Below are 25,817 nucleotides of genomic sequence, written 5' to 3'. Positions count from 1 at the left end.
AATTTGATGTCAGAATTAAATCATAACATAACCGTGATCGATAGCATCGGCCACAACATAGTTGTGCCCAACAACAAAGAGGCACGACAACAATTTGGTGCTAGAAGTGGCACAACCACAACATCATTGATATTATTATTATTATTATTATTATTATTATCTTCTTCTTCCTCTTCTTCTGCCTGACAAGTGTTAGCCCACAAGGCCTGTTACGGTCTCACATAAAATTTTCACGCCATCTCTTAGCAGAACGACCCACAGATCTTTGGCCATGTGGTACATAATCATAAATTGCCTTTGGGAGTCTACTATTACTCATTCCTTCCAAATGATGTTTCCAATTAGACTGATATTGAACAATGTAATAAAACTGGTTGAGTTTTTAGTTCCTTTAAAATTTCACAATTTCTTTTCAGATCCCACTTAGTATAGTCCGCTGTTCTTCGCATGAATCTCATTTCACAAGCCGTTATTCTGCTTTTATCTGCTTTCCTCAGTGTCCATGCTTCGCTGCCATAGCTGAGCATCGGTCGTGCCATTATTATTATTATTATTATTATTATTATTATTATTATTATTATCAAAGTATAAAGTCGTATTTTTGAACCAGTGACTTAGAATTTTAGTCGGAGACAAAGTAGCCATATTAGAATTTTAGTCATTTATGTTCAGCTGATCAGTGATCAGATGTTGGCGATACTGTTATTAAAGATACAGATCGTTGATGTAAACAGATCGAGTAGCAGAAGGACTGTGCTGTCAATCATTTTGAGTTTAATGTTCAACCATTACATTCATATGCATATGTTAAACCAAGAACCTTATGTGGTGTGCATATTATGGTTAAACATTAAACGGACAAATAATTGCACGCCCTACCTTTGGGGAAGTAATATTAAAAATAACGTCATGGGTACATGTAATACCGATCGGGCTGTGTAATACGAGATGTAAGGCTAGGTCTAGTTCCGACTTTTGCCACTAGTGCAATAACATTCGCTTAGAATTTCAATAATCTCTCGATCGTATACATGGAGTTGCCTATGGTTCCGAAAACGCCACTTTCTAACATCAACATTTTACAAAAATAGCCACACGCTTAATAAAGTAGATATTAGCTGACTATTGAGACTACAGATCTTGTATTATATCTTTACTTCTATTTATGCTCTGACGCCCACGAGTAAGATCACTCACCGGCAGAGATATAGGGTAGTAAAAGAATTGTAACTGCGTTCCTACAGCTACATACTCTCGGAAATGAACCATATTAAAATCGAAGCAACCATTTTGAAACACACTGTACCTATGTACTGTAGTGTTAGTAGTAGCAGTATTTATTAGCGATGTTTTAAATTACAGATATTATTTAGCGTAGAAATTAAATACAGTCAACGTCGGTTATAGTGAACCTCTGCGGACCAGCATATTTCGTTCACTATATCCGAGGTTCACTAAAACCGAAGTGTCTGTTTTTATACTACTGACGTTGCTATACATACGGTATTAATGCCCGTTTGGGACACACCACGTTCAATATCAGTACTAATGTTCGCTGTATCTTCCAACTTAAACACTTTATTCTTCGACATCCTGATGTTCACAGTTCGAAACTTGAATTTAATCTGGCCATGTAGGTAGTAGGCACTGACCGATTTCGCACCTCTTCCCACTAGAGCAGCTGTGACCAAAACTCGAGCTACAGTGATTACATGCGACAGACAGCCGATGAAGTAAGGAGACGGAGGAAGGTACTTGGCATGAAAACTACAACCAGTGGTTGTTCCTGTACTAACATCTTGATCAATCCCGGGGATAAAAATCTCAAGCTTTGCTGTATCAGTAATGTCACTGCTGTCATCAAGAGCCAGTGAATAATGCACGATTTTTCTTGCTTCTTTGTTTAACCTTCCTCTTGAATATAATCAGGTATTTTCTAAATTCTTCTCTCGATACTTGGTCGAGAAATTCGCAGTTTTTCAAAATTAAAAATTCTTATGGGAAAGTTATTTAAGCTATTTTAATCGTTACTCTTTTGAGAAATTCTGTTCTGCTAAAAGACTTTGGAGCACGAGATACTTCAAACTCCATTAGGTAGCTCTTCCTGGTTATGATTTAAGACATATCAATTCCTGGGGTTTAACAGTTCGTTTGTGACGTAATATTGAATCAGTATTTCACAATATTATTATTAAATGAATAACTAATAAACAGTTAGGGCCTTCTCTCATCCAAAGATTAAGAAGACTATTACACTCTTACTACGTCATACTACTTTTGACCAATAAAACGGTACGAAAGGACGTATTTCAACCAATCATGGCTGCTTATCGCACAATTTTATCGCGTCCCTAGCATTTGTTTAATTTTATCGCGTCCCTAGCATTTGTTTCTTTGTTTGCCAACATTTGAAACTGCGCTGGTCTGGACGTCAAAAATATATATAAAATTACAAACCACTCCAGTCGATGCACAGCAGTTTCAAATATGACTCGCATTGGCATTCAAGAACAAGAATTAATAAAAATCACTGATCATACCTATGCATCTTCTGAAATCCGATTTACAAATAAATGAAGAGCACCATTCGGAAATGCTGAATAAGTTGAATACACCATGTAGGCCTAAATCAACGAGTTCCACTTCTATTACGCACACATCCAATATAACATCAACTGAACCACAACCACATTCACATTTGAAAATTGTACATGCAATAATTATTCCTTTTAAAATTATTCATGTTTATTTTTTATGTCATCGTCGTTAATTAAAACTTTTCTAACACTTGTGTATATTAGTTAGGTTATGTTATAGCTTCTGCTCTGAGAGGATAAAAAGAACTTCTGCTATATGATATTATGGATAGTCACGTGTCAGAGATTGTTTAATATTAAGATTTATTGAATAGTAATCATTAGTGTGTCTGTATAAAGACACTACTGCCATCTAGCATGCATCTAGCGTAATATTTGTAATGTTGAGATGGTACAATAATACATTTGAAGACAGTTGTATTTTCGTAAGTCAATTAATATTTTATTGTATTGGAGTACTTCGTTACTTCTAATTTTTATATACTTTCTTCTAATCGTGTAATAGTCAATTAAATCCCACTCGAGTTTTGATTTTCTCTAGATAAATCAAAACGTCTAGTGAGATTACTGTTGATAAAAATTGAGATAAAACCTAATAATTTTATTCTTCTAGGGAGAAGATCTAAAAATATCAATATTTATGCACGTATAGAAGAACAGAAATAAATACTTAGTGGTCAGTATTAGTAATAATAATAATAATAATAATAATAATAATAATAATAATAATAATACACTATTCAGGGTGTTTCTATATACTCCTAATTGAACAGTTGAGCAAAGTAAACATATTACATTTTGTCCGACAGAACAACAAAAAAGTTCTCCTTCTCATTTTTTACAAAACCACTTCTTACTGCTTGTAGAGACAGAGTTTGTAGAGTGACATGATACTGCCACTGCTTGCCTTCAGTATGTGAATGAAACACACAGCAATGTACAGGAAAATCCTCGTACCCGTTTGAATGTCTGCGATTACACGATGTAATCACGACACCCGCTTTGGTCACCGCTGCACTAGAGATATGCTACTTTGTACTCGGCCTTGGAATTTTTTTGGCTTCACTTTTACAAAAATAATGGAGAAAGGGTTGAGGACCATTATATTGTAATCTTTCTTGTATTTACCGTTTGGTCATCACTCTACTCCCTTTTACAAAAGAAAACACTTTCTCTTCCTATTCTTCTAATAACCTCTTTTAAAGGAATCAGAACTAATCCTTCCTTTATCCCTCACTGCGTATTCTCTTTAACATGTTTCAAGCTGTCCAGGAAGCTGAATGAATCCTTTGTCTTTTAATGCACTTAAGGAGTAGAAGGTTTGAGATTTGTTCTGAACATATTCTCGGAAGTTTGTAGGAGAAAGGCATTCCTAAATAACCATTTTGGCCAATTTAAAATTACTTTTTCTTGGGGAAGTTCTAGTTTTAGGTTCACTATAACCGAAGCGAGAGTTCACTATAAACGGAAATATTAATGTACTTTTTAATGTATGCGGGTCGGACTAACGATTTAGGTTCACTGTAGCCGAATGTTCATTATAACCGAGTTCACTATATCCAGAGTTGACTGTATAGGCGAGAAATGGTCGAACAATTTTTCGTGGAGTCCTCCAGGGACAGAGTGTTTTTACGTGCTCTGAAATTACAGCATGATCCTTACAGCTTCATTTACATCTTGGATACAGTCATGCTGTTGACTTTATTGTCCCTTAAATCCCATCGTCTTTGCTGGATTTCAGCCAACGAATTTTGGATCCAACAATAGCAAAGTAACCGCTAGACCACCTGGGACATCCTGATCTCATGGACTGTCTAGACAGTTATTGAATGATTGTATTGAATGATTATGCTGCTTTGGTTCATGTTAGAAAGAGAACATTGTTTCTCAAGAACGGCCTACTTCCAGCCCTACTGAAGCGAAATGCAAAACCCCCATTAAGACTTGGGATTTTCCGAAAGAACTAAACGCTGTTGTCATACTTTCGTCTAAGCCATTTCAATCAATCAGTTGGTAGTTATCAGTTGCTGTATCCATGTTGTAATTTATTTTATTTTTTTAGTTGAAATGACGGAAACGACGACGAGGACGAAGAAGTCGGCTCCAGCACTGTTCCATCCTCTCCCTATATACCGACCTGGATAGTGTTTCATTCCAGCTGCTACCACGTGTGCTAACGCGTATTGAGAGATACGTCATCTAGGAATGCAGTATTTCCTGAAGCTAAGAGAGATAATGTGCGCCTCTTATTCTGTCTACCAGTACGCATGGACTAATGAAACTGCCACCAACTATTCCAGCCCAGACGTTGACACTAGATCACCTTAATTGTGAATTAAATATTTGACCTGTTATAACCGTGAAACGATTGCAAATAAAAAAATGACAGATCAATTCTGCTCTAAACATCGCTCTGATCCACCTCGCCGGTTGACCTTATATTTTGAATCACCCTGAATAATTGCAGGGACTCTCTTAATCTGCGTCATCATAAATTACTATTAACAAAATAGTGTGATGAGTTCTTACCTGGGGGAAAGTCCACGTAATTGACCTTTGTAAAGACGGCAAAAGGCGTGGCGCTGAGCAGAGCTATGCACCACAAGATGGCGATGACACGCAGGGCTATGCGTGGACTGGAGGTGGTGTACGAATGTATTGGTTGGCAAATGGCGAGGTAGCGCTCCGTCGAGAAGGCCACTATCGTCAACACTGACGAGTACGAGGACCTGGAAATGACAATAGCAATGATGAAAACCTAGTGGCAGGGAGTGAAGATATCAAGATAATAGATGTGGCTACGGCCGATGAGGTAAATATAGTACAGTATTAGCTTTAATTGGGAACATACTATTCAACCCGTGGATGAAATTCCCTACATATACTGTGACATCTGTGATAGATAAAGTGGTTACACGGGAAATACGTAATATAATCTTTTCGGATTCTAGCCTCTATTTTTCGTATGTGATGACAATGTTGCCCTTCCCACTCATCGGTATATCTTCGCGAAGTGCAGACGTGTTCATTATTATCTTTTATCGTCCATTACTCACTTACTTTTTTGAAATTAGTTAGTCACCTGTGAGTGCGGTATTTCGGTACTCCTTATTCAGTAAACTACAGAATATAGTTTTATATTAGAGAAGTAGCTGGCTATATAATAGAGCATTAAATTGGACCCGAGGCCAAGAAAGAGAACGAAGAAGTATGTGATGACGAACTATGCCTTATTCTAGGTATCCTTGTGATAGTGAAACACAAAGAATATATGGACCACATCTTTTCGAAAAACAGTTCAAATGCAGAGGGACATAAAGTTAGATAGAGTTCCATGGTCGCTGAACTGACAACTTACATAAGGATGTAAGTCTCAACAAAAACGGAAGACTGAATCAGTTACTTAGCTCAGATGTATAAATTATCTTGCTTACAGAACTATACAATTTCTCAGATTTGAATACATGAAGGACAACAGACATCCATGAGCGGAATAATTAAGAGCTGTTTGAAAAGTTCATAGCTTGATATATAGATGGTATCGCGTCAACAATACCACCATTGTTAGCGTTTGTCTTTCATTTGATCATGCACGAAAAATTATAATTATCTGCTGAATACTTTTTGTGTAATTTAATTTTTCTATTTTTATAGTAATGCGCCGAGCAGATTGTTAAAAATGGAAAAAAAATCAAGCATCGTGCCTCATTAAATATTTCGCAAAAAAGGGGACGAATCCCATAGAAATTAAATCAGGCATGTATACGACATTTGGAGAAGCACCTCCTTCGTTTTCGACTTTGAATACATGGACAGTTCTATTTAACATGTCCGAGAGTGCGCGTGGAAGACGACCCTCATAGTGGATTGTCAATAAAAGCAACTAGTGAGGAAAACTTCGCCAAATGCATGATATGGTGCTGAAATGTTGTCGACTAACAATACATAAAATTAGTGAGGCAATATGTACTTCAAATGACCGGGTGTGCCAAATTTTATATTGGATATGTTCAAAATCTTTTGAAGGTGGGAGCCACGTTTATCACCGGAAGAAAATCACGTCCGATGTCAAATTTTGGAAGATTGTCTGCTTCGATTTGAGAATAATGGATTCAATTTTCTAGAGAGGCGTGTGACTACAGATGAAACTTAGATCCATCACTATGTATAGTAGCTACTAAGAGACGAAAGAGCAGTCGAAATTGTGGAAACACGGTGACTCTTCACTGTTCACCTCCAACGATAACAAAGATTCTTCAATCGGTTGGTAATGTCATGGCATCAGTTTTGTGGCTTTTAAGAGGATAATCATGATTAATTATCTTGCAAAGGAGAACTATAAACGGAGATTACTATTCAAATCTTTTACAGCAAGTGAAAGGGAAAATTAGTGGAAAAGATCAAATATAACCCTATTAAAATTATACAGGACCTAAAGTGTCTAAATGAAACATAAATTCCTATGAATGCCTAAAAATTATATGTGTCTGAAAAGTGTTTTTTTTTTTTTTTTTTTTTTTTTGTCAATATTAAAAATAGAAATACCAGTACTAAAGATGAAAAAATGCTCAAAAAGCTATAACAAATTCTATTTAAATCGCAAACAAATCCCTTACAGACAAACACTGGTTCGTCGAGTTCGTTCCATATTGGTATTAGAAAGGGAGGGAAGAAGATTTTACCTAATTTCCCGGAACCGAAGTTCGTTTTGAAATGTTCATCCTAGCATAAAAGGAGTGGTAGGTTGTTTAGGTTATGCGAGAGCTTACAAATTAATTTTCGCTTCAATGTACCTCCGTTATGCGAAATAAAACTGACCAATAAGCAATCAGTCTCTTTCAATGATGGAATTTTAGCCTTCAGTTCAATAGTACACATTGTCAGCACCAGTTCTTTGTACATAAATTCCGCCTAAAATGGAATGTTTACTAAAATTAAAACTATTAAATGTTAATTTCATATAATATCCTAAAAGTCATAAATTTGAATTTATGAAGTCCTAAATATTTCTTTTTTAACACCTAGAAATCCGTTCCCTATTCATGACACACATACAAGAGAGGCGTGTAGTGCAGTTCACACTACGTTCTCGAAAGATGGTAATGTATAACGATCTTCAGTGTAGCACTTTAGAAACAATTTCTCTTCAGGTTGATATATATATTTTTTGTAGGTTATTTTACGACGCCGTATCAACATCTCAGGTTATTTATCGTCATAATGGAATCAAGGTGATAATGCTGGTGAAATGAGTGCGGGGTTCAGCACCAATAGTTACCCAGCATCTGCTCATATTTGGTTGAGGGAAAACCCTGGAGAAACCTCAACCGGGTAACTTTCCCCGACCGTGATTCGAACTCGGGCCACCTGGTTTCGCGGTCAGATGTGCTAACCGTTACTCCATAGGTGTGTTAGACAGGAGCACCAGTTCATGTCTATAATAGCAGTCCTGGTTTTCAATTGTACGAGGTGGATACAAAGTCCCGTTACTCCCTATAAATACCTCAAATATAGACATTATTTATGTAATTCCGGTCATAATGCAGACATGCATCCACTTTACACTGACTGTGTGTCCTAAGTTTACAAAGGATCAATATGTCCCCCATTATTCTTCTCACACAAAATAATGCGTCGTCTAATTCGGTGTGGCATTCGCCTCAGTACTGTTGGTGTAATCTGTTGGAAATCGCGTCGCACGGCGTCCTTCAATTCATCAATGATGTCGTACCGTTCCTGTGCAACAATGCTCTTGTTGAAACCCTACAGCGCATTGTCACAGGTTTTCACAACGCTGGATTGGATTACCAGCTCCTCTCGACGGGCCACCTCGCAGCCCTGACATCAGAACCTGTGACAATGCGCTGTGAGGTTTCATCAAGAGCATTGGTACACAGGAATGGTAGGCTACATCATTGATGAATTGAAGGACGCCGTGCGACGCGTTTTCCAACACATTACAACAGTAATACTGAGGCGACGCATTATTTTGTGTGAAGAGAGTGAAGAGGGACATACAAATCCTTTGGACACTTAGGGCACACAGTTAGTGTAAAGTGAATGTATGTCTGCATTATGACCGGAATTACATAAATAGTGTGTATATTTGAAGTATTTATAGAGGGTAACGGAACTTTGTGGCCACTCTGTACAAGTCACATCTTCAAATGTGGAGCTTGATTCCGAAAGGTACCAAATCCAAAATATTGAAAAATGAGTTACAGATAGCAGCACTTCCATTCCAGTTGTTACAAGCTGCATATAAAAGAATTTTGGGCATAAAGTACCAAATCTCGGCTATAGAGGCTCTCAAGATTCACATTTTTCCTCAATAAGTACCACATCCATCTTCACGTTGGTGCCAAGACGTACAAAATCCATTTGACCAATTACGTGGCTATTTTTAGACATGCGACTGTTTGAAATCTGTCATAGCTGTCTGATTTTAGTTCCTAGCAGTTTAAGTGATATTTTGTGCTATCTATTTTCTTTCATTTTTGCTGTTCTGAGATTGTTATAATATATAGTGGTACCTATAATGAAAATTGTCTCTGATATATCCGATGAATATTCAGAAGAACCCGTAATCATTGGTGTCTCAAGAAAACGACCAAGAAATGAAAGTATGTGGCAGAAAAACCTAAATAAACAAAAGCGACTCTCCGATGCGGCTAAAGTGCCTGCCATACCTTGCAAGCATAATGCTAGTCTTTGCAAAGCAGCTATGCTTTCTGATGAAGATGTAAAGAGCCTTCATGTAAATTACTGGGCTAATAAAAATTCAGCAAGTGAAAGAAACTATATAATATGCTTGATTGATGTTTCCATTCCGGAAAGGAGAAAATCAAATCAAGGGAAACAACAAGGCAATTCCAAGGATAAAAGCATATCCTATTATGCCCGGAATGAAAATGATAAAATACCGGTATGCAAATCCAACTTTCTGAGCATTTTCAATATTAGTAGGTTGAGCATGCAGTAGGGTGTGGCAAGAATCTGTGAGATAATGAAGAAACTGCATGATGAAGTTATCGAAACTATGTTTTCTGAAGTAGGCACGTTACACGGTTTAGATTCTGATTTCAAATGAGTCAACTGGCAGGAAGCGTCACAAAAGTGTGTGCCAAATGTGAAGAAGTTTAAAATTAGTGATGCTAAAAGGTTGACACCATGTATTGTGGGTCCCTATCACCACGGCATAGCGCGTCCTCAGGTTGCGGATAGAGGAGACGGCCTCCAGATATGGAGGGTAGCTGTGAATATATTGAATAAGTAGTCGAGGACAGCCGATAAGGGGTGGTCCTCCAGCTTGGGGGTGGGCGAAGGGCTAACAACCCATCGCCGTAAAAAAACAGCTTGTTACGAAACCTAACAATAAGCCTCGGAATGGGGCTGATTCTCCGGCACGACCACAGCAAAGGAATAAGGTTATAAGATTTGGTACATGGAACGTAACTAGTCTTTATAGAACAGGAGGGGTAACATTAGTAGCAAAAGAACTAGCTAGATATACAATAGACTTCGTGGGAGTACAAGATGTTAGCTTAGAAGGGAATGGCATATCACAAATAGGCGATTACTTGTATTATGGGGAAGGAAAATGTACGAAATGGAACTATAAAAATTGGAGATTTATCCTTCGAAGAGGTGGAAAAATTCAGATATCTTGAAGCAACAGTAACAAATATAAATGACACTCGGGAGGAAATTAAACGCAGAATAAATATGGGAAATGCCTGTTATTATTCAGTTGAGAAGCTTTTGTCATCTAGTCTGCTGTCAAAAAATCTGAAAGTTAGAATTTATAAAACAGTTATATTACCCGTTGTTCTGTATGGTTGTGATACTTGGATTCTCACTTTGAGAAAGGAACAGAGATTAAGGGTGTTTGAGAGTAAGGTTCTTAGGAAAATATTTGGGGCTAAAGTTACAGGAGAATGGAGAAAGTTACACAACGCAGAGGTGCACGCATTGTATTCTTCACCTGACATGATTAGGAACATTAAATTCAGACATTTGAGATGGGCAGGGCATGTAGCACGTATGGGCGAATCCAGAAATGCATATAGAGTGTTAGTTGGGAGGCCGGAGGGAAAAAGACCTTTCGGGAGGCCGAGACGTAGATGGGAAGATAATATTAAAATGGATTTGAGGGAGGTGGGATATTAAGGTAGAGACTGGATTAATCTTGCTCAGGTTAGGGACCAATGGCGGGCTTATGTGAGGGCGGCAATGAACCTGCGGGTTCCTTAAAAGCCAGTAAGTAAGTGAAAGGTTGACAACAAGACCTAAATCTGCTTTAGTAGGACTCAATTCCGCCAATGCATTAGATCCAGTGTGGAGCATAGACTACTTAAAAATAATTAAAATATGAAAATATTTTATTTTAATTAAAAGAGATTCCAAGGATCAGCCATGCGCAGGAAGCAAAGAAAAAAGGTTTTTAAGCTTTGCCCATTACAATAGGATACAATGTGCAGGATTTGCTATTTTATAAAAATGTCCTGCAATCTTAAAATATATTGTTAAGAACAAGTTTCTCTTGATATAAAATTCTATGGTAAGTCTGCTAAAATAACATGAAACAGAGAATATAAATAAAATGTTTTGAAAAAAAACAATATACGGTATTAACTATGTTATCCTTATTTTATTCCAAAACGTACCATATCAAATTCGTTAGAAATTTACTCAAATTAGACAAAGTAATTGTCACTAAATAGAAATATTTGGTGTGGGAGTTATGGAATCAGTATAGAACCGGTTTGCATCACCGTCAGAAAAAAATATATAGTTAAGGTAGTAGCAGTTAGTTTTTATTGTTTCCTAAAAAAAATTCTGAAAATGGATTTGGTACCTTTTGGAGTCAAGCTCCACAAATATGCTATATGTAAAATTGACGCTGGTGTATTCTTTTCTAAACTTTGTAATCAGCGTATTCCGAATCTTACCGGTCCGGTGGCATCAATGACGTCACGTTGCAGCGAAATAAGGAACAAAACTGCTGGAAGGATCGATGGCTGTTATGGCGACTGTACAAGTTGTTGTCTGTGCTACGCTAGCAAAATTTTGCGAAATTTTCGTACTCCCATCTCGTTCAAAGAAAAGATAGCATAAACATTTTATTTCTTGAACCAGTAGTAATAATGGGTCCATTGACATGTTCGCTCATAAGCCATTAACATATTGTATTTACGTTGTGCTCATTACAAACAATACAGCAGAACTAAAGCAGAACACACCGCCATGACACAACAGTGCACGATGTTATTCGTCTGCTAATTCCCGCCCTATACAAGAACCAATCAGATTCACTGATGGCGGCTGATGGAGACTGCCACCACCTCTGCAAGTTGATGGCACCGGTGCGACAACGGTGGAGCATCAATGACGTCATCGGCGGAATTCGGAACACCGTGATGCCATCGGATTGCTCACCGGTGAGATTCGGAATACGCTCAATGTCTATGGTGTTGCAACGCATCCCAAGTACCGTAGTCGCCTTATCAACAATTTAGTATAGCAATCTGACTTGAATTGGCCAAAATGTTTAGCTCTACCTTTGAAACACGATCTGCTGAAACTGATATCAATGTCACTATTAATTCGTTCATCTCTATGTATGTGCACTGACTCTGAAGTAGGGAACCAAACCGCAATCCTATTGATGTGTTGTTCAACTGAATTGCTGTCCCACTCGAATGCAAGTTAACCGTCCTCTAATAGCCCACTAAATGATAGCGACACTTTAATTATCGTCCAGTGAATATCATTGGCACTTCAGAATTGTTAATCTGCTGATCGTGCGTTTGATTTCCGGCATGAGAAATGGAAGTTTAACTTTCACAAGATTTGGATCCGTTTTTTATTCCGTGTTTACTTCAGGTTTTTTCAAGAAATAGTAGGCCTAGATGATAGATAACATGTAGAGTGGTCTAAGAGAACTTAGTAACAAATAAATCAAATTGAAGTGTTCTTTACTCGAAAATAAATAACTAAAAAATAAATAAAATGATAAGCAAGCAACCAAAGCAAATGACGCAGATGGATGGGCGGACGGATGGACGGACGGACGGATGGACGGACGGACGGACAGACGGACAGACGGACAGACAGACAGACATACAGACAGACAGGCAGGCAGACAGACAGACAGACAGATAAAATTAATGAAAAAAGTAAATTGAAAATAAATAAGTGAATAAATAACGTACTTAAAAATGTTATATTTTCAATGTTTTCTATTAATCACTTCCTAAGTAACATTAATCTCTTTTATATAGGCTATAGTTACAACTAAATTCATTAAATAAAAACAAAAAGTAAGTTAATATATCAAGCACGGTGGATTTGTTATCAGAATGTCCAACATTAAAATGCAAACTCAAAGTAAAAGTCCTGTAAGTAGTTTTCTTGATATGGGTTATTAAAGTCAGTTCAAAGAGTATTTTTTTTTTTCGAATACCGAAAACAAAGCAACGAAATACCAAGAATTTCGTTTGTGTTGTTTCAACGATTCGTCTCTGTAAATAAATGGATAAGGTTTCTTTCGAATATGTATGGGTATATTGGCTCTAAAATTTTGTCATAAATAAGGGTGAAAAACACCAGCGAAAATTCCCAAAGACCTCACCTGATGGCTTTGGATGTCCCTTGTATTTCGCCTGTTGCTCTGTACTTCAATATCCATAGAGGATGAAGTTTTTTTATCACTGCTTTTTGTATTGAAGATGGGCATTCCTTGAGGCCATTCTATTGATCTTGGAAAATAAATTCTGCCACAAGAACTATTGTCTCTCTTGAGGAAACATATTTCTGCTAAATGGCCATAAAAGTTGTAGGTTTCCGCGCCTATATAGAAAAACATTTTACTGTACTTAACAGTACTTAACATTACACTTCAATATCAACGTTATCCTATAACTGCGTTAGAACAAATTTCAGGTTTTTTAACGGTTGTAAATTCCTTTGAAATTGTGTTAGATATGATAGGATGTAGGAGTCTCATATCAGATATATTTTCTGCGCTGATAATAAGAATGATAGTGAACTATAAATCTCAGAAATACTTGGTCGAATTTTAAAATGCCTCAATAAGATATAAATCACTTTCCATAGTCAAAACACCTCTACTTCTTTAGACACCGTTGAAAAGTCAGAATGCATGTATAAGAACAAATTCATATACCGGTAGTTTTTATTATACGAGATGTAAAAAGAGAGAGTAATACTGTCATCATCATCATCATCATCATCATCATCATCATCATCATCATCCTTCAACATTATGGACCAAGTGGTCCGTTTCGGTATACAATATGAAATCGTCAAACGAAATCTTCCTATACAAATCTGGCTTTCAGGTATACCTCCCTGTGAAGCTGACTTGAATAATTTCAAGGGCCGGGTATCGAACCCAGGACCTTTGACTGAGCGCGCCAACGCTCTCCCTTGAAATTATTCAAATCAGCTTCACAGAGTGTAGTACCTGAAAGCCAGATTTGTATAATACACGTCACTGTTCGTTAACGGGAAACTACAAATCTAAGTCACACAGAAAGCGTGCACTCAATGCTGATTGTTGGGTCCCTAATGTCTTTGTTAACCCATTTGTGGTATGTGGATAAAAATATGAATACTTGAGACCGCGACTGATACAGTTTCTGGGCAGCTCAGTCGGTAGAACGTTGGAGCGCTCAGTCAAAGGTTCCGGGTTCGATACCCGGCCACGGAACAATTTTTCACTTGAAATTATTCGAGATCTTCCTAATTTTAAAAACTTGTAGTGGAAATCTATTGTCATTTATTCTTCGTACAGTATATGGTACGTGATATAGTAAGATACAAAATTCAATTTTGAAATTTTCACGGGAATGAGCGCGTTCAGAATCCCTAATGGTGAAGAAATTTTGGACGGATTTTGGAATTTTGTTCATGTTCGGTATTCAAGAGTTAATAATAATAATAATAATAATAACAATAATAATAATAATAATAATAATAATAATAATAATTATTATTATTATTATTATTTAATACGAGAAAAATTCGTACCGGCACCGGGAATCGAACCCAGGACCTCTCAGCTCTGCGCGCTGAAAGCTCTTTCCAACTGAGCTATGCCGGGACACGACCCACGGCGACGGCCGAACCCCTCTCGTAATGCGAGCAGCTGAGAGGTTCTGGGTTCGATTCCCGGTGCCGGTAGGAATTTTTCTCGTATTAAGTAGTAATAATACATATTGGCTACTTCATAGTAGTCGTGTAATATTCATTGAGGTGGGCGAGACCTGATACAAAATGAATATATGATGTAGACTATTATTATTATTATTATTATTATTATTATTATTATTATTATTATTACTACTGAATTATTTGATCTTTACTTGAAAACAGAACTCTATAGCGATTTATTGAAAACAAAATCCAACGGTATTTTTCGTTAATTCTTTGTATTATGATACAGTAGATAGGGAGTATACGTGATTTCCTATGAGAATTTAATTGTAACAATTATGCAAAATTATTTCTAATTTTAACTGAGATTTTAAACTAAGATTTTACTCCTTCAACTACTAGATGACTACACAATTTCCAAGAGTACTTCATTATTCAACGGTTAATAGTCACTGGTTGTAATCTCTCCTTGTTTAGTGTCGATGAATTTTCATTCAAAATAATTCGAATTACGAAAGGACTGTATACGTATTTAAATCGTGTAGACCATCAACCCACCCACGTACCTACCCAACCAGCCAGCCAGCCAAGCAAACCAATAACAAATCAAAATAACCAAGCGACCGATCAATCTATCAACGAAGTAACCAATCAAAATAACGAATCGATCGGTCAACTAACAAAGTAACTGATCAAAATAACCAATCGCTCGTTCAACCAACCAACCAAGTTACTAATCAAAACAACCAATCGTCCGACAATCAACCAACCAAGTAACCAATCACAATAACCAATGAACCGAGCAATCACTCAACCAAGTAATAAACATCAAACAAACAAAGCAATCAAATGAACTAAACAATACAATCAGATCAAGATTCTGACTTGGACTAAGACCAGACCAGACCAGACCGGACCAGACCAGACCAGACCAGACCAGACCAGACCAGACCAGACCAGACCAGACCAGACCAGACCAGACCAGACCAGACCAGAACCACTTAATCAGAATGACCAAAAAACCAACAAAAATAACAGAAGTAACCAATCTAAACAATCAAACCAATCGAAACAATTAAATAAAACAAAATAATCAACTAACAAAAACCATCAAAGCAACAGAAATAAGAAAACCAACCAAAACACACTCAATTAATAAAACAACCAAATAAATTAATAGTAATATACGTTACAAGAGCGGTATGTTGACGTTTTCATGTTCGAGGAAAAGATTGAAAAAGCGAAACGTAGTTGAGCTTTTTTAATTTCCGAGAACATGAAAACAAACATACCGCTCGTGTATCGTACATTATTTTGTGCGAAGATCGTTTATTACATACCTGAAAGACGAATTTCTAATTAGTTGCAATGAAATCTCCATCTTGGTTTCTGTTTAATGACGCCAACTTCGGAACACCAAAATATCTTTCTTCCACAGTGTTGCTGTAAAATGTTTTCTGTGTTTACTATACTCCAGCAGGCCGTGATATACGTCTGTCTTTTTTTCCCCCAGTCTATAAATGCGAACTTAAAACAAACGCTAAGGTTATGTAATGATTTATTTTTCATTTTAATATTTTAACAATATTATTTATATAAAATATTGCAGTAATAACATCGGCATCTGGAATCTCGTTGATTTTTTCATGGCTTCCTTAATGTTACTTGTATCAGGAATGCAATAAGTTTCGTGGAGTAGTAGACTTTACTTAATTTTTGCAAATATTTAAAAACAATAATTAACATTGCAATTTAGGTGAAATTGCAGTGGTAAGTTTCCAATGTATAATTATTACTATGTTAAACGTCTCTAAAAATAATATGTTAAAAGCCTAAAGCAGTAAAATGAATGTCGTGCTTAAGCGGTAAGAAAAGGGAAATTGTTAAGCTTATGTGTGTTACGTTGGGAATACTGAATGTGGTATTTCACACTTACCGCGTATTGGTTCTGTGCGGAAAACAAGCAAATACGCACGATCTCGCACAAAAGTTATTTATGCGTCAATTTGAAATGAGAACGGTATAACAATGTTGGTGACGGTATAATATGCCAGGGGAAACTGCAGTACTCCGAGCAAGTCTGCTATATCACTTCATTCATTTGCCACAAACTTCATTTAAACTGGGCAGACTTTACGCCCGGATCTCCAACAAGGAAAGTAGACCGGCTTGATTGTTCAGTGTCGACAACGTAACTGAAAATAATATTTTTATAAGTATTTAATTATTTCGCAACACAACTACTGTAATTTTTGACTGAGTCTATGATGATCTCTCTGATAGCCTGTCAGTTTCGTTTTATACAGGATTGTGTTTTCTGATAACAGCATAGCATGTCAAGAATTTTGTAATTATGTTGCCAGCATATCAGTTTTCTGTATTCTGGATTTGACAGGTTCTTGCCATCGTATTTCACGGATATTGTCAGAACACCTATAAACGCGTAAATTACAGGCTAGATTTCATGTGCAGACAGCATGTCGGAGTTGAGTGACGTCATTAATATATCCATATTGTCCAATAATTGTTTTCATTAGAAAACAGTACATGTGTCCATAAGTAGAAGTAATTATGCACAATATTACAAACAATACAGAGAAAATACAAATAACTATTAAATTAATTTTATTGTTATGAAAATTTATAGGATGTCATTTCACATCATGCACATATGTTTCCATTTTCTATCGCTCTACACTCCGATATCGGTGTCCGATGTCATTTACATCGGGAAGTTTTCTATTTACCAGTTATGGAACTTTTTTCAGAGGGATGCATAGTAGGATTCATAGCTTAGATGTGAACACGACGACTGGTCTTCATCAAGACAACGGTGGACTTGGGACAGAAAGCGAATAAGCATTCATCCTTCAGAGGGAATTCTAATTCATGAACATGCAGTTTTAAAACTGCGTGCACAAAATGCTCAGTAAATAGCCTAAGTGCAAAACATTAGGGATGTAACGTGGAATGAAAATAAGACTGAAGTATGATAGGCATACTTTATCTAAGAATAATTTATTTCCGTTTATTTCTATGTTAGTCAGGCCACACCTGTGGAGTAACGGTCAGCGCATCTGGCCGCGAAACCAGGTGGCCCGGGTTCGAATCCCGGTCGGGACAAGTTACCTGGTTGAGGTTTTTTCCGGGGTTTTCCCTCAACCCAATACGAGCAAATGCTGGGTAACTTTCGGTGCTGGACCCCGGACTCATTTCACCGGCATTATCACCTTCAATTCATTCAGACGCTAAATAACCTGAGATGTTGATACAGCGTCGTAAAATAACCCAATAAAATAAAATAAATCTATGTTAGTCCAAACAAAAAATTATGGACATCTCAGAGTGAAAGTAAGTTTTTCTCAAAGATTAAAATGAAAATGTACTACAATTTTCATAATGAAGGTTCAAAATTACTTCCGTAGACTCTTCATTTCAGTGATATTTGGAATACCGCATAGTCTTTTCAACTAATATAGAATAGTTTTGCAGTCATGTTAATTTTTCACTGAAGTTATAGGCCTATTCTACAGAATACGAAACGCTTTTGAAATGCATTAATATTTCATGACATGTAACACGAAGAAGTTCAAGGAGGTTCAAATTCTGTGGTCTTACGTACCAATCAACTGATCTTCTATGATCTGTCCGTTTGTTTGGTTAAATAACGTTGAAATAATTCCTTAACCATCTACACTTACCTAGAGTCTTTTTTTTCCCTACACCATATTTTATTGTTAAAGTCTACATTCATATACACCGAAACGTTCCAGTAAGATAGATATACCATCCTTGATTATTTTAGTTTCCTTCACAATTAAAAGTACTATTTCATAATTATATACTGATTATTCTTTTCATATTTATTCCTTGGGATCGTGGATGGCCCTAGCTATAGAACACGTCTTTATTTTGTATTTAAACTTTTACTTATAACAGTTACTGATAGAAATAAAGCCAAATACAGCATAAATAGTCTGCCATGGGTGAAAGTTCATAAGTTCAAGAGTAATCGCTTGTATTTGTAAAATAAGGTTTTTGTACTTTTTACTGCAGCAGGTGATGAGAATAAATAAATAAATTGCCTAAACACAATAATTGACATTTGATGCAATAATATATTTTTTATGATTTTAGTTGTGACTTATTATTATTTAATTATACAGAATACAGAAAATAATTACATCAATAGAAATAAAATAATACAATCAATACAAAAAAGAGGATACAATCATATTAACAAAAATTTGAGGACCGAATGAGCAGCGCTCGTGTTCGGTCGCAGTTCGGATATATTATTAATATAAGAGGAATACAAAAAATAAAATAAAATAGGAACTGAAATTAAAATCACAGCTACAGTGAAATTATATAATATAATATATTAATATAAGAGGAATAAAGAAAATAAAATAAAATAGGACCTAAAATTAAAATTACAGCTACAATGAAATTATATAATATAATATTAACACAGAGAAAAATAATATCGTACGTGAATAAAGTAGGACAATTTATGAAAAAATATATATTCCGAAATTATAGAATTCAAATATAATATAGGCTGATTAATTCATACACATAAATAGGCTCTAAATTTATTTAATCAAATTGAAGACATTAACACATTTCTAATTTTATTGTTATATGTTAGTGGATTACATTTCCTTTTTGTGTTTTAGTTCAAGGTAAGTGAAAGTGTTTCTCATAATTTAAAAATAGAAACAAAGACACAAAATAAATAGTCTGCAACTACAATAATAAAAATAATTAATTGATTCATTGTTTAAACATAATGAGTAATTGTAGGTGCAAAAAAACTTTGGACTTCCTTATGTATACACCTGTAAAATTTCGTAATTATTTACAAGAAGAAATAGGCGTATGCTTGGGGTAAAAAAAAGAACTCAGATAAGCAGCATGAAATTCTAGAGCAGCTTGTGTACCGAGAAAAACAGCCTTCCTTTCACTATAATCGTATCTTATGATGAGTTTAGACCAAGTGACTTGTTTCGATCTATGGTTACAAATGAATTTCGCCTGTTATTCGTTTCCAGGGCCTGCCAAATCTTCTTCTTCTTCTCGGTTGGTATTGAAGAATTATGTGCGGGAATGTCTTCAGCCATTCATGATATATTATGCTTTATCCAATTTGTTTTGTACTTTTTTTATAGAATTGGTGTCATTTCTAGTTCTTGTGCTACATCTTCATTTATTTTATGCTTCATTAAAGTACATCCCGCTGTTTTCGTGAAATACTATTTATTTACACCTTAATTCTGAAATGAATTATTGTTCCCATACAGAGTTGTTTGGTTGGCACCTAAAGTTCAGCTATTTCGCCACCTTGCAACTCAGCAGTGCTTGGAAGTATTGTAGAATATTTATCTTTTATTTTAACATGTAAACTACATGCAAAAACCAACCAGAAAAGGACACGGAAACAAGACTAACATCAAGCCGAAACTTGTCATTAACTAGGGTAAATTACTATAATACTTTCAATTAATAAGAAAAGTTGTTTATTTAACAAATTTAATAAACCTCTCATCACAAAAACAGTGATCTGCAAAACAGCTGTTATCTGCTAGCACTATATGACGGCGGCATGTTGTACCTCTGCACTTACAAGTACTCACTCTAGTTACATGAATGGTATAGTTGACGTAGGATTTCGCAAAATCCATACGTAGTTCTCGCCATTAGAAAATGTGTACGGCGTCATAAATGAACTTCATACATACTAGTGTCGTACAATGTTAGAACATGAGAGGGGATATCAAGATACTACAAACTTCGCCCTACTCCATAGGCATCCAGCAGTACGTGGAAGTGAAACATGTAAACTGAAATAACAGAGTCCATGGAAAACCCGTGAGAGGCCTTATGTTCGGTTCAAGTTTGCCGAGTCTTTGTAGAACTGAAGCTCCCTTTGCGTTTGTTAAATCTTTCCCCTGATGTTCGGTGCCTTACTTCTTAGTTTCTCCTCTCCCTGCGCCTTTACGCTTTAGCTGCATAAGGATATCAGACACATATCTTGCGAAGTTATGCATAATAATGAGTATAGTTAATTTTTCTTGTTATTAATATGACTGAACATTCACATAAATATACATATAAACAAATCAAAATATATTTACAAAACGCATATGTTCAAAGTACCGACTAGTATGTGCAAAGTTCAAACATGAGAGAGGAAAATAAAACATTGCAAACTTCGTCTTATTCCACATGAAAAAACTAATTGCAAGATATGTGCTAAAATCCTTAAGCGGTTTAAAATAGTGTCCTGCAATCTAGAACATGAGAGAGGCAACCAGAAATTACAACCTTCGTCTTATTTTATATGAAAACTAATCACAAGGTCTATGCTAAAACATGAAGGGGTGGGAGTGGAGGACAGCGAATATTTTATAACAAACTGGAACAAACACGACAGGCCTTCTTCTGCAGAGCGAACATCGACCAATGTCGAACTTCGTCATACTCGACTAACTTTAATCGAACTTAGTGCCTGTAATGCTTCCACTAACCGTGTAGTCACACAAATATTGTTACCGAACAGCTGTGATTTATTTGAATATTTTGTGAAGAATGTAATTACAGCTATTTTTTTCGATAATTGGTATAATAACAAATGTAACGTATTTTAAAAATATAATGTGATGTACCTATATATACGTATAACCTATTTCTGTCGAAGTTTAATCATATTTTTAAATAAAAATAATTACCTGTCCTTAGATCTAAATGAAACTTCACAAGATTTGTTCTAAAATCCTTACTCAGCTAAAAGCATGAAGGGTTGAGAGAGGAGTGTAGGAGAGACCAGCAAACTTGAAAGGCACAGATCATACAAGGGGCAGTCCACACCTGTGGAGTAACGGTCAGCGCCTCTGGCCGTGAAACCAGGTGGCCCGGGTTCGAATCCCGGTCGGGGCAAGTTATGTCGTTCAAGTTCTTTCCGAGGTTTTCTCTCAACCCAATACGAGCAAATGCTGGGTAACTTCGGTGCTGAGTTCCGGACTCATTTCACCGGCATTATCATCTTCATTTCATTCAGACGCTAAATAATCTAAGATGTTGATACAGCGTTGTAAAATAACCCAATAAAATAAAAATACAAGGGGTAAGACCGAGCGAGCGAGACAGATCCGCTTCTTCAAACCAGACCGGTTTTTGCCATGCTCGACAAACGTGAACCGAACATAAAGTATGAAATGCACGACACTAATACACATAAAACTGTGTGCATCTAGTGAAAAACTAGTAACTACTGGGCCTATGCAGGCGATACAGGCTCAAGTATCTGTAGGAAGAGGATTTTACACTTACAAATCCATATGATAATCGTGGCGAGCCAGGAAGCATTTGATGTTTCCTCGGGATTCTCTGTAATGTACATTTGCGTCGCGATGACATGTTCAACCATTGACATAATTAAAAGTTGTGGAATAGTAGCTGATGACGCTATGGTTGTGAACACGTGGCGAGAAGTCAGATAATCCCAACTGTGGACTCGCTGTCAGGAATTTTGGAGTCCAGAAAAACGACATCCAAACCAACGGTTAAAACTGCCACTCAGTATAGATTTCTGTGTCTAAGTATAAGGAGAGGCAGAAATATCTCCCCATTTTCAACAGCACATAAAATGGAAAATAATGAAGTCAAATATCAAACAGTAATATAAATTTATTCCTTACGGTATGCCATTTTATCTTTCAGTTCAGTTCCTCACACTCTTTCAGATTCTACGTCAAGGACGTGTTCCTAGCCGCAAAACCATAAAATTGTGGATTGCGTCACTTCAGACTACGGCTTCAGTATTAAAACAGGGCGAATAAGGTCAGTGATAGCTTCACAAGACATTGCAATTGTGCGTTATGCTTCGTAAGGAGCCTACAACGTTCGGCGAGAAAACATGCAGCAGCTTTGCAAATACGTAATCGCAGCCTTAGGAGAATTTTGCAACAGGATCTCAACTTTCATCCATACAAAATGGTAGTTGTCCACGAACTTAAACTTTGTGATATGAGAAATCGTCTGAGATTTGCTAAACAGTTTCTTGAAATCCTGTCCAACAATATTGATCTGTTAATGTAAGACAAAGCACATTTTCATTTGTCCGGAAGTGGTACTGGGCAGGGGAAAATCCAAAAGATATCAACATGCGACCGCTTCATAGTGAACGCGTCACTGTCTTGTGTGGTGTCGTACAGTTCGGGATTATTGGCCCATACCTTTTTGAAAGTGAAAATGGTGGTTTCCGTTTTAGTGCTTAAGGTGTATTCCGAAATGACGTAATCCAAAATTTTATAGTCTTGGCCTAGGAACACGTCCTTGACGTGGAATCTGAAAGTGTGTGCGGAACTGAACTGAAGAATAAAATGACATACCATAAAGAATAAATGTATATTACTGTTTTGTATTTGACGTCAATATTTTCCATTTTATGTGCAGCTGAAAATGGGGAGATATTTCTGCCTCACCTTGTACTTTAAGAGGAAAAAGTTCGACAGCTGCCACATTCAGAAAAGCCTTGCAAAATGCTCATATGGTAAAGACTGTGAAATATAGATTATAGGAAAGAGAACTTTATGCCCCTCGATAATTAAGATTTTCAGATATTAGGCATGGAAATGAAGGAACCATATTGTGTGGTGCCAGCAACACGAAAATTGATGGGATAACTAACGCTGTCATTTTCTTTTCGACTTAATCTCGTTTTGGCTTGTATCCAGATTTCTAGAAGGATACGTATTTAGAGGCAGTTTAATAATAATAATAATAATAATAATAATAATAATAATAATAATAATAATAATAATAATAATAATAAAAAGTAAAGGTATTCCCGTCAAATGCCATGAAGGCACTTGGGGGGCATGGAGGTAGAGTCCCATGCTTTCCATGTCCTCGGCACTAGAATGAGGTGGTGTGGTCGGCACCACGCTCTGACTGCCTTTTACCCCCGGGAAAGATCCGCTACTCAATTTTATAGGAGGCGAGTGAACATCAGGGCCGTTTTGAGAGTTTGCCAACGAGAAAAAATCCTGTCACCAACTGTGGTGATAATAATAATAATAATAATAATAATAATAATAATAATAATAATAATAATAATAATAATATTTTGCATTGACAAAAACAACAATGCAAAGAATTGTAAATTAACAAAATTCCAGCATTCCCCTGAAAGAGAGTGTTCTCGTGCTCAGGATTCGATACATAATAAATTTACATGAAAAAATTGCACAAAAAATGACATACTTACTTACTTACTTACTTACTTACTGGCTTTTAAGGAACCCGGAGGTTCATTGCCGCCCTCACATAAGCCCGCCATTGGTCCCTACCCTGAGCAAGATTAATCCAGTCTCTACCATCATATCCTACCTCCCTCAAATCCATTTTAATATTATCCTCCCATCTACGTCTCAGCCTCCCCAAAGATCTTTTGCCCTCCGGCCTCACAACTAACACTCTATATGCATTTCTGGATTCGCCCATACGTGCTACATGTCCTGCCCATCTCAAACGTCTGGATTTTATGGTCCTAATTGTGTCAGGTGAAGTATACAATCCGTGCAGCTCTGTGTTGTGTAACTTTCTCCAATCTCCTGTAACTTCATCCCTCTTAACCCCAAATATTTTCCTAAGAACCTTATTCTCAAACATCCGTAATCTCTGTTCCTCTCTCAAAGTGAGAGTCCAAGTTTCACAACCATACAGAACAACCGGTAATATAACTGTTTTATAAATTCTAACTTTCAGATTTTTTGACAGAAGACTAGATTACAAAAACTTCTCAACCGAATAATAACACGCATTTCCCATATTTATTCTGCGTTTAATTTCCTCCCGAGTGTCATTTATGTTTGTTACTGTTGCTCCAAGATATTTGAATTTTTCCACCTCTTCGAAGGATAAATCTCCAATTTTTATAGTTCCATTTCGTACTATATTCTGGTCACGAGACATAATCATATACTTAGTCTTTTCGGGATTTACTTCCAACCCAGCCGCTTTACTTGCTTCAACTAGAATTTCCGCGTTTTCCCTAATCGTTTGTGGATTTTCTCCTAGCAAATTCACGTCATCCGCATATACAAGAAGCTGATGTAACCCATTCAACTCCAAAGCCTGTCTATTATCCTGAACTTTCCTAATGACATATTCTAGAGCGAAGTTAAAAAGTAAAGGTGTTAGTGCATCTCCCTGCTTTAGCCCGCAGTGAATTGGAAAAGCATCAGATAGAAACTGGCCTATACGGACTCTGCTGTAAGTTTCACTAAGACACATTTTAATTAATCGAACTAGTTTCTTAGGAATACCAAATTCAATAAGAATATTATATACAACGTCTCTCTTAACCGAGTCATACGCCTTTTTGAAATCTATAAATAACTGATGTACTGTACCCTTATACTCCCATTTTTTCTCCAATATCTGTCGAATACAAAAAATCTGATCAATAGTCGATCAATTACGCCTAAAATCACACTGATGATCCCCAATATTTTCTTCTACATATGGAGTTAATCTTCTCAAAAGGATATTCGACAAAATTTTGTACGACGTCAACAAAAGTGATATTCCTCGAAAGTTACTACAGTTAGTCTTGTCCCCCTTCTTAAAAATAGGTACGATTATGGACTCCTTCCATTGTTCTGGTACAATTTCCTTTTCCCAAATTGCAAGTACAGGTTTATAAATTTCGCTAGATAATGCCCTTCCCCCCCTTTTGCATTAATTCTGCTGGAACAAAAAATAACATTTCAAAATTAATTATTACTCATAACAAATTGCTTACATACATTCTTAAATTTCAATTGTTGGAGGTAAATAGATGTGGATATTTCTTTATTAATTTGTTATAAATTCTAGAGTCGATATTAGTACTATGGTTGAAAGCAGTGCTCGTTAAACACTTGGGTTCAAAGAAACGTATTGCATGCATATCTTTGGTTTTGTGTGTATGAGTATGTGATCAGAAATGTGTGACTTTTACGTATAAAATTTAATAACGGATTGATATAA

At 36.3% G+C, this 25,817-nt stretch overlaps 1 protein-coding gene across 1 annotated transcript in view; it reads right to left on the bottom strand.

The window, feature by feature from the left end:
- Positions 1 to 25,817, bottom strand: part of LOC138704254 (neuropeptides capa receptor-like) — a 116,811-nt gene that overhangs the window by 65,806 nt on the left and 25,188 nt on the right. The window contains exon 2 of the mRNA XM_069832128.1: positions 5,127 to 5,326. Coding sequence (XP_069688229.1) covers positions 5,127 to 5,326 — 200 coding nt within the window. The remainder of the gene's footprint in view (positions 1 to 5,126; positions 5,327 to 25,817) is intronic.

This window comes from Periplaneta americana, chromosome 8 (genome assembly GCF_040183065.1).
Source record: "Periplaneta americana isolate PAMFEO1 chromosome 8, P.americana_PAMFEO1_priV1, whole genome shotgun sequence".
Classification (NCBI taxonomy): domain Eukaryota; kingdom Metazoa; phylum Arthropoda; class Insecta; order Blattodea; family Blattidae; genus Periplaneta; species Periplaneta americana.
This window is presented reverse-complemented; position numbering and strand designations above follow the sequence as displayed.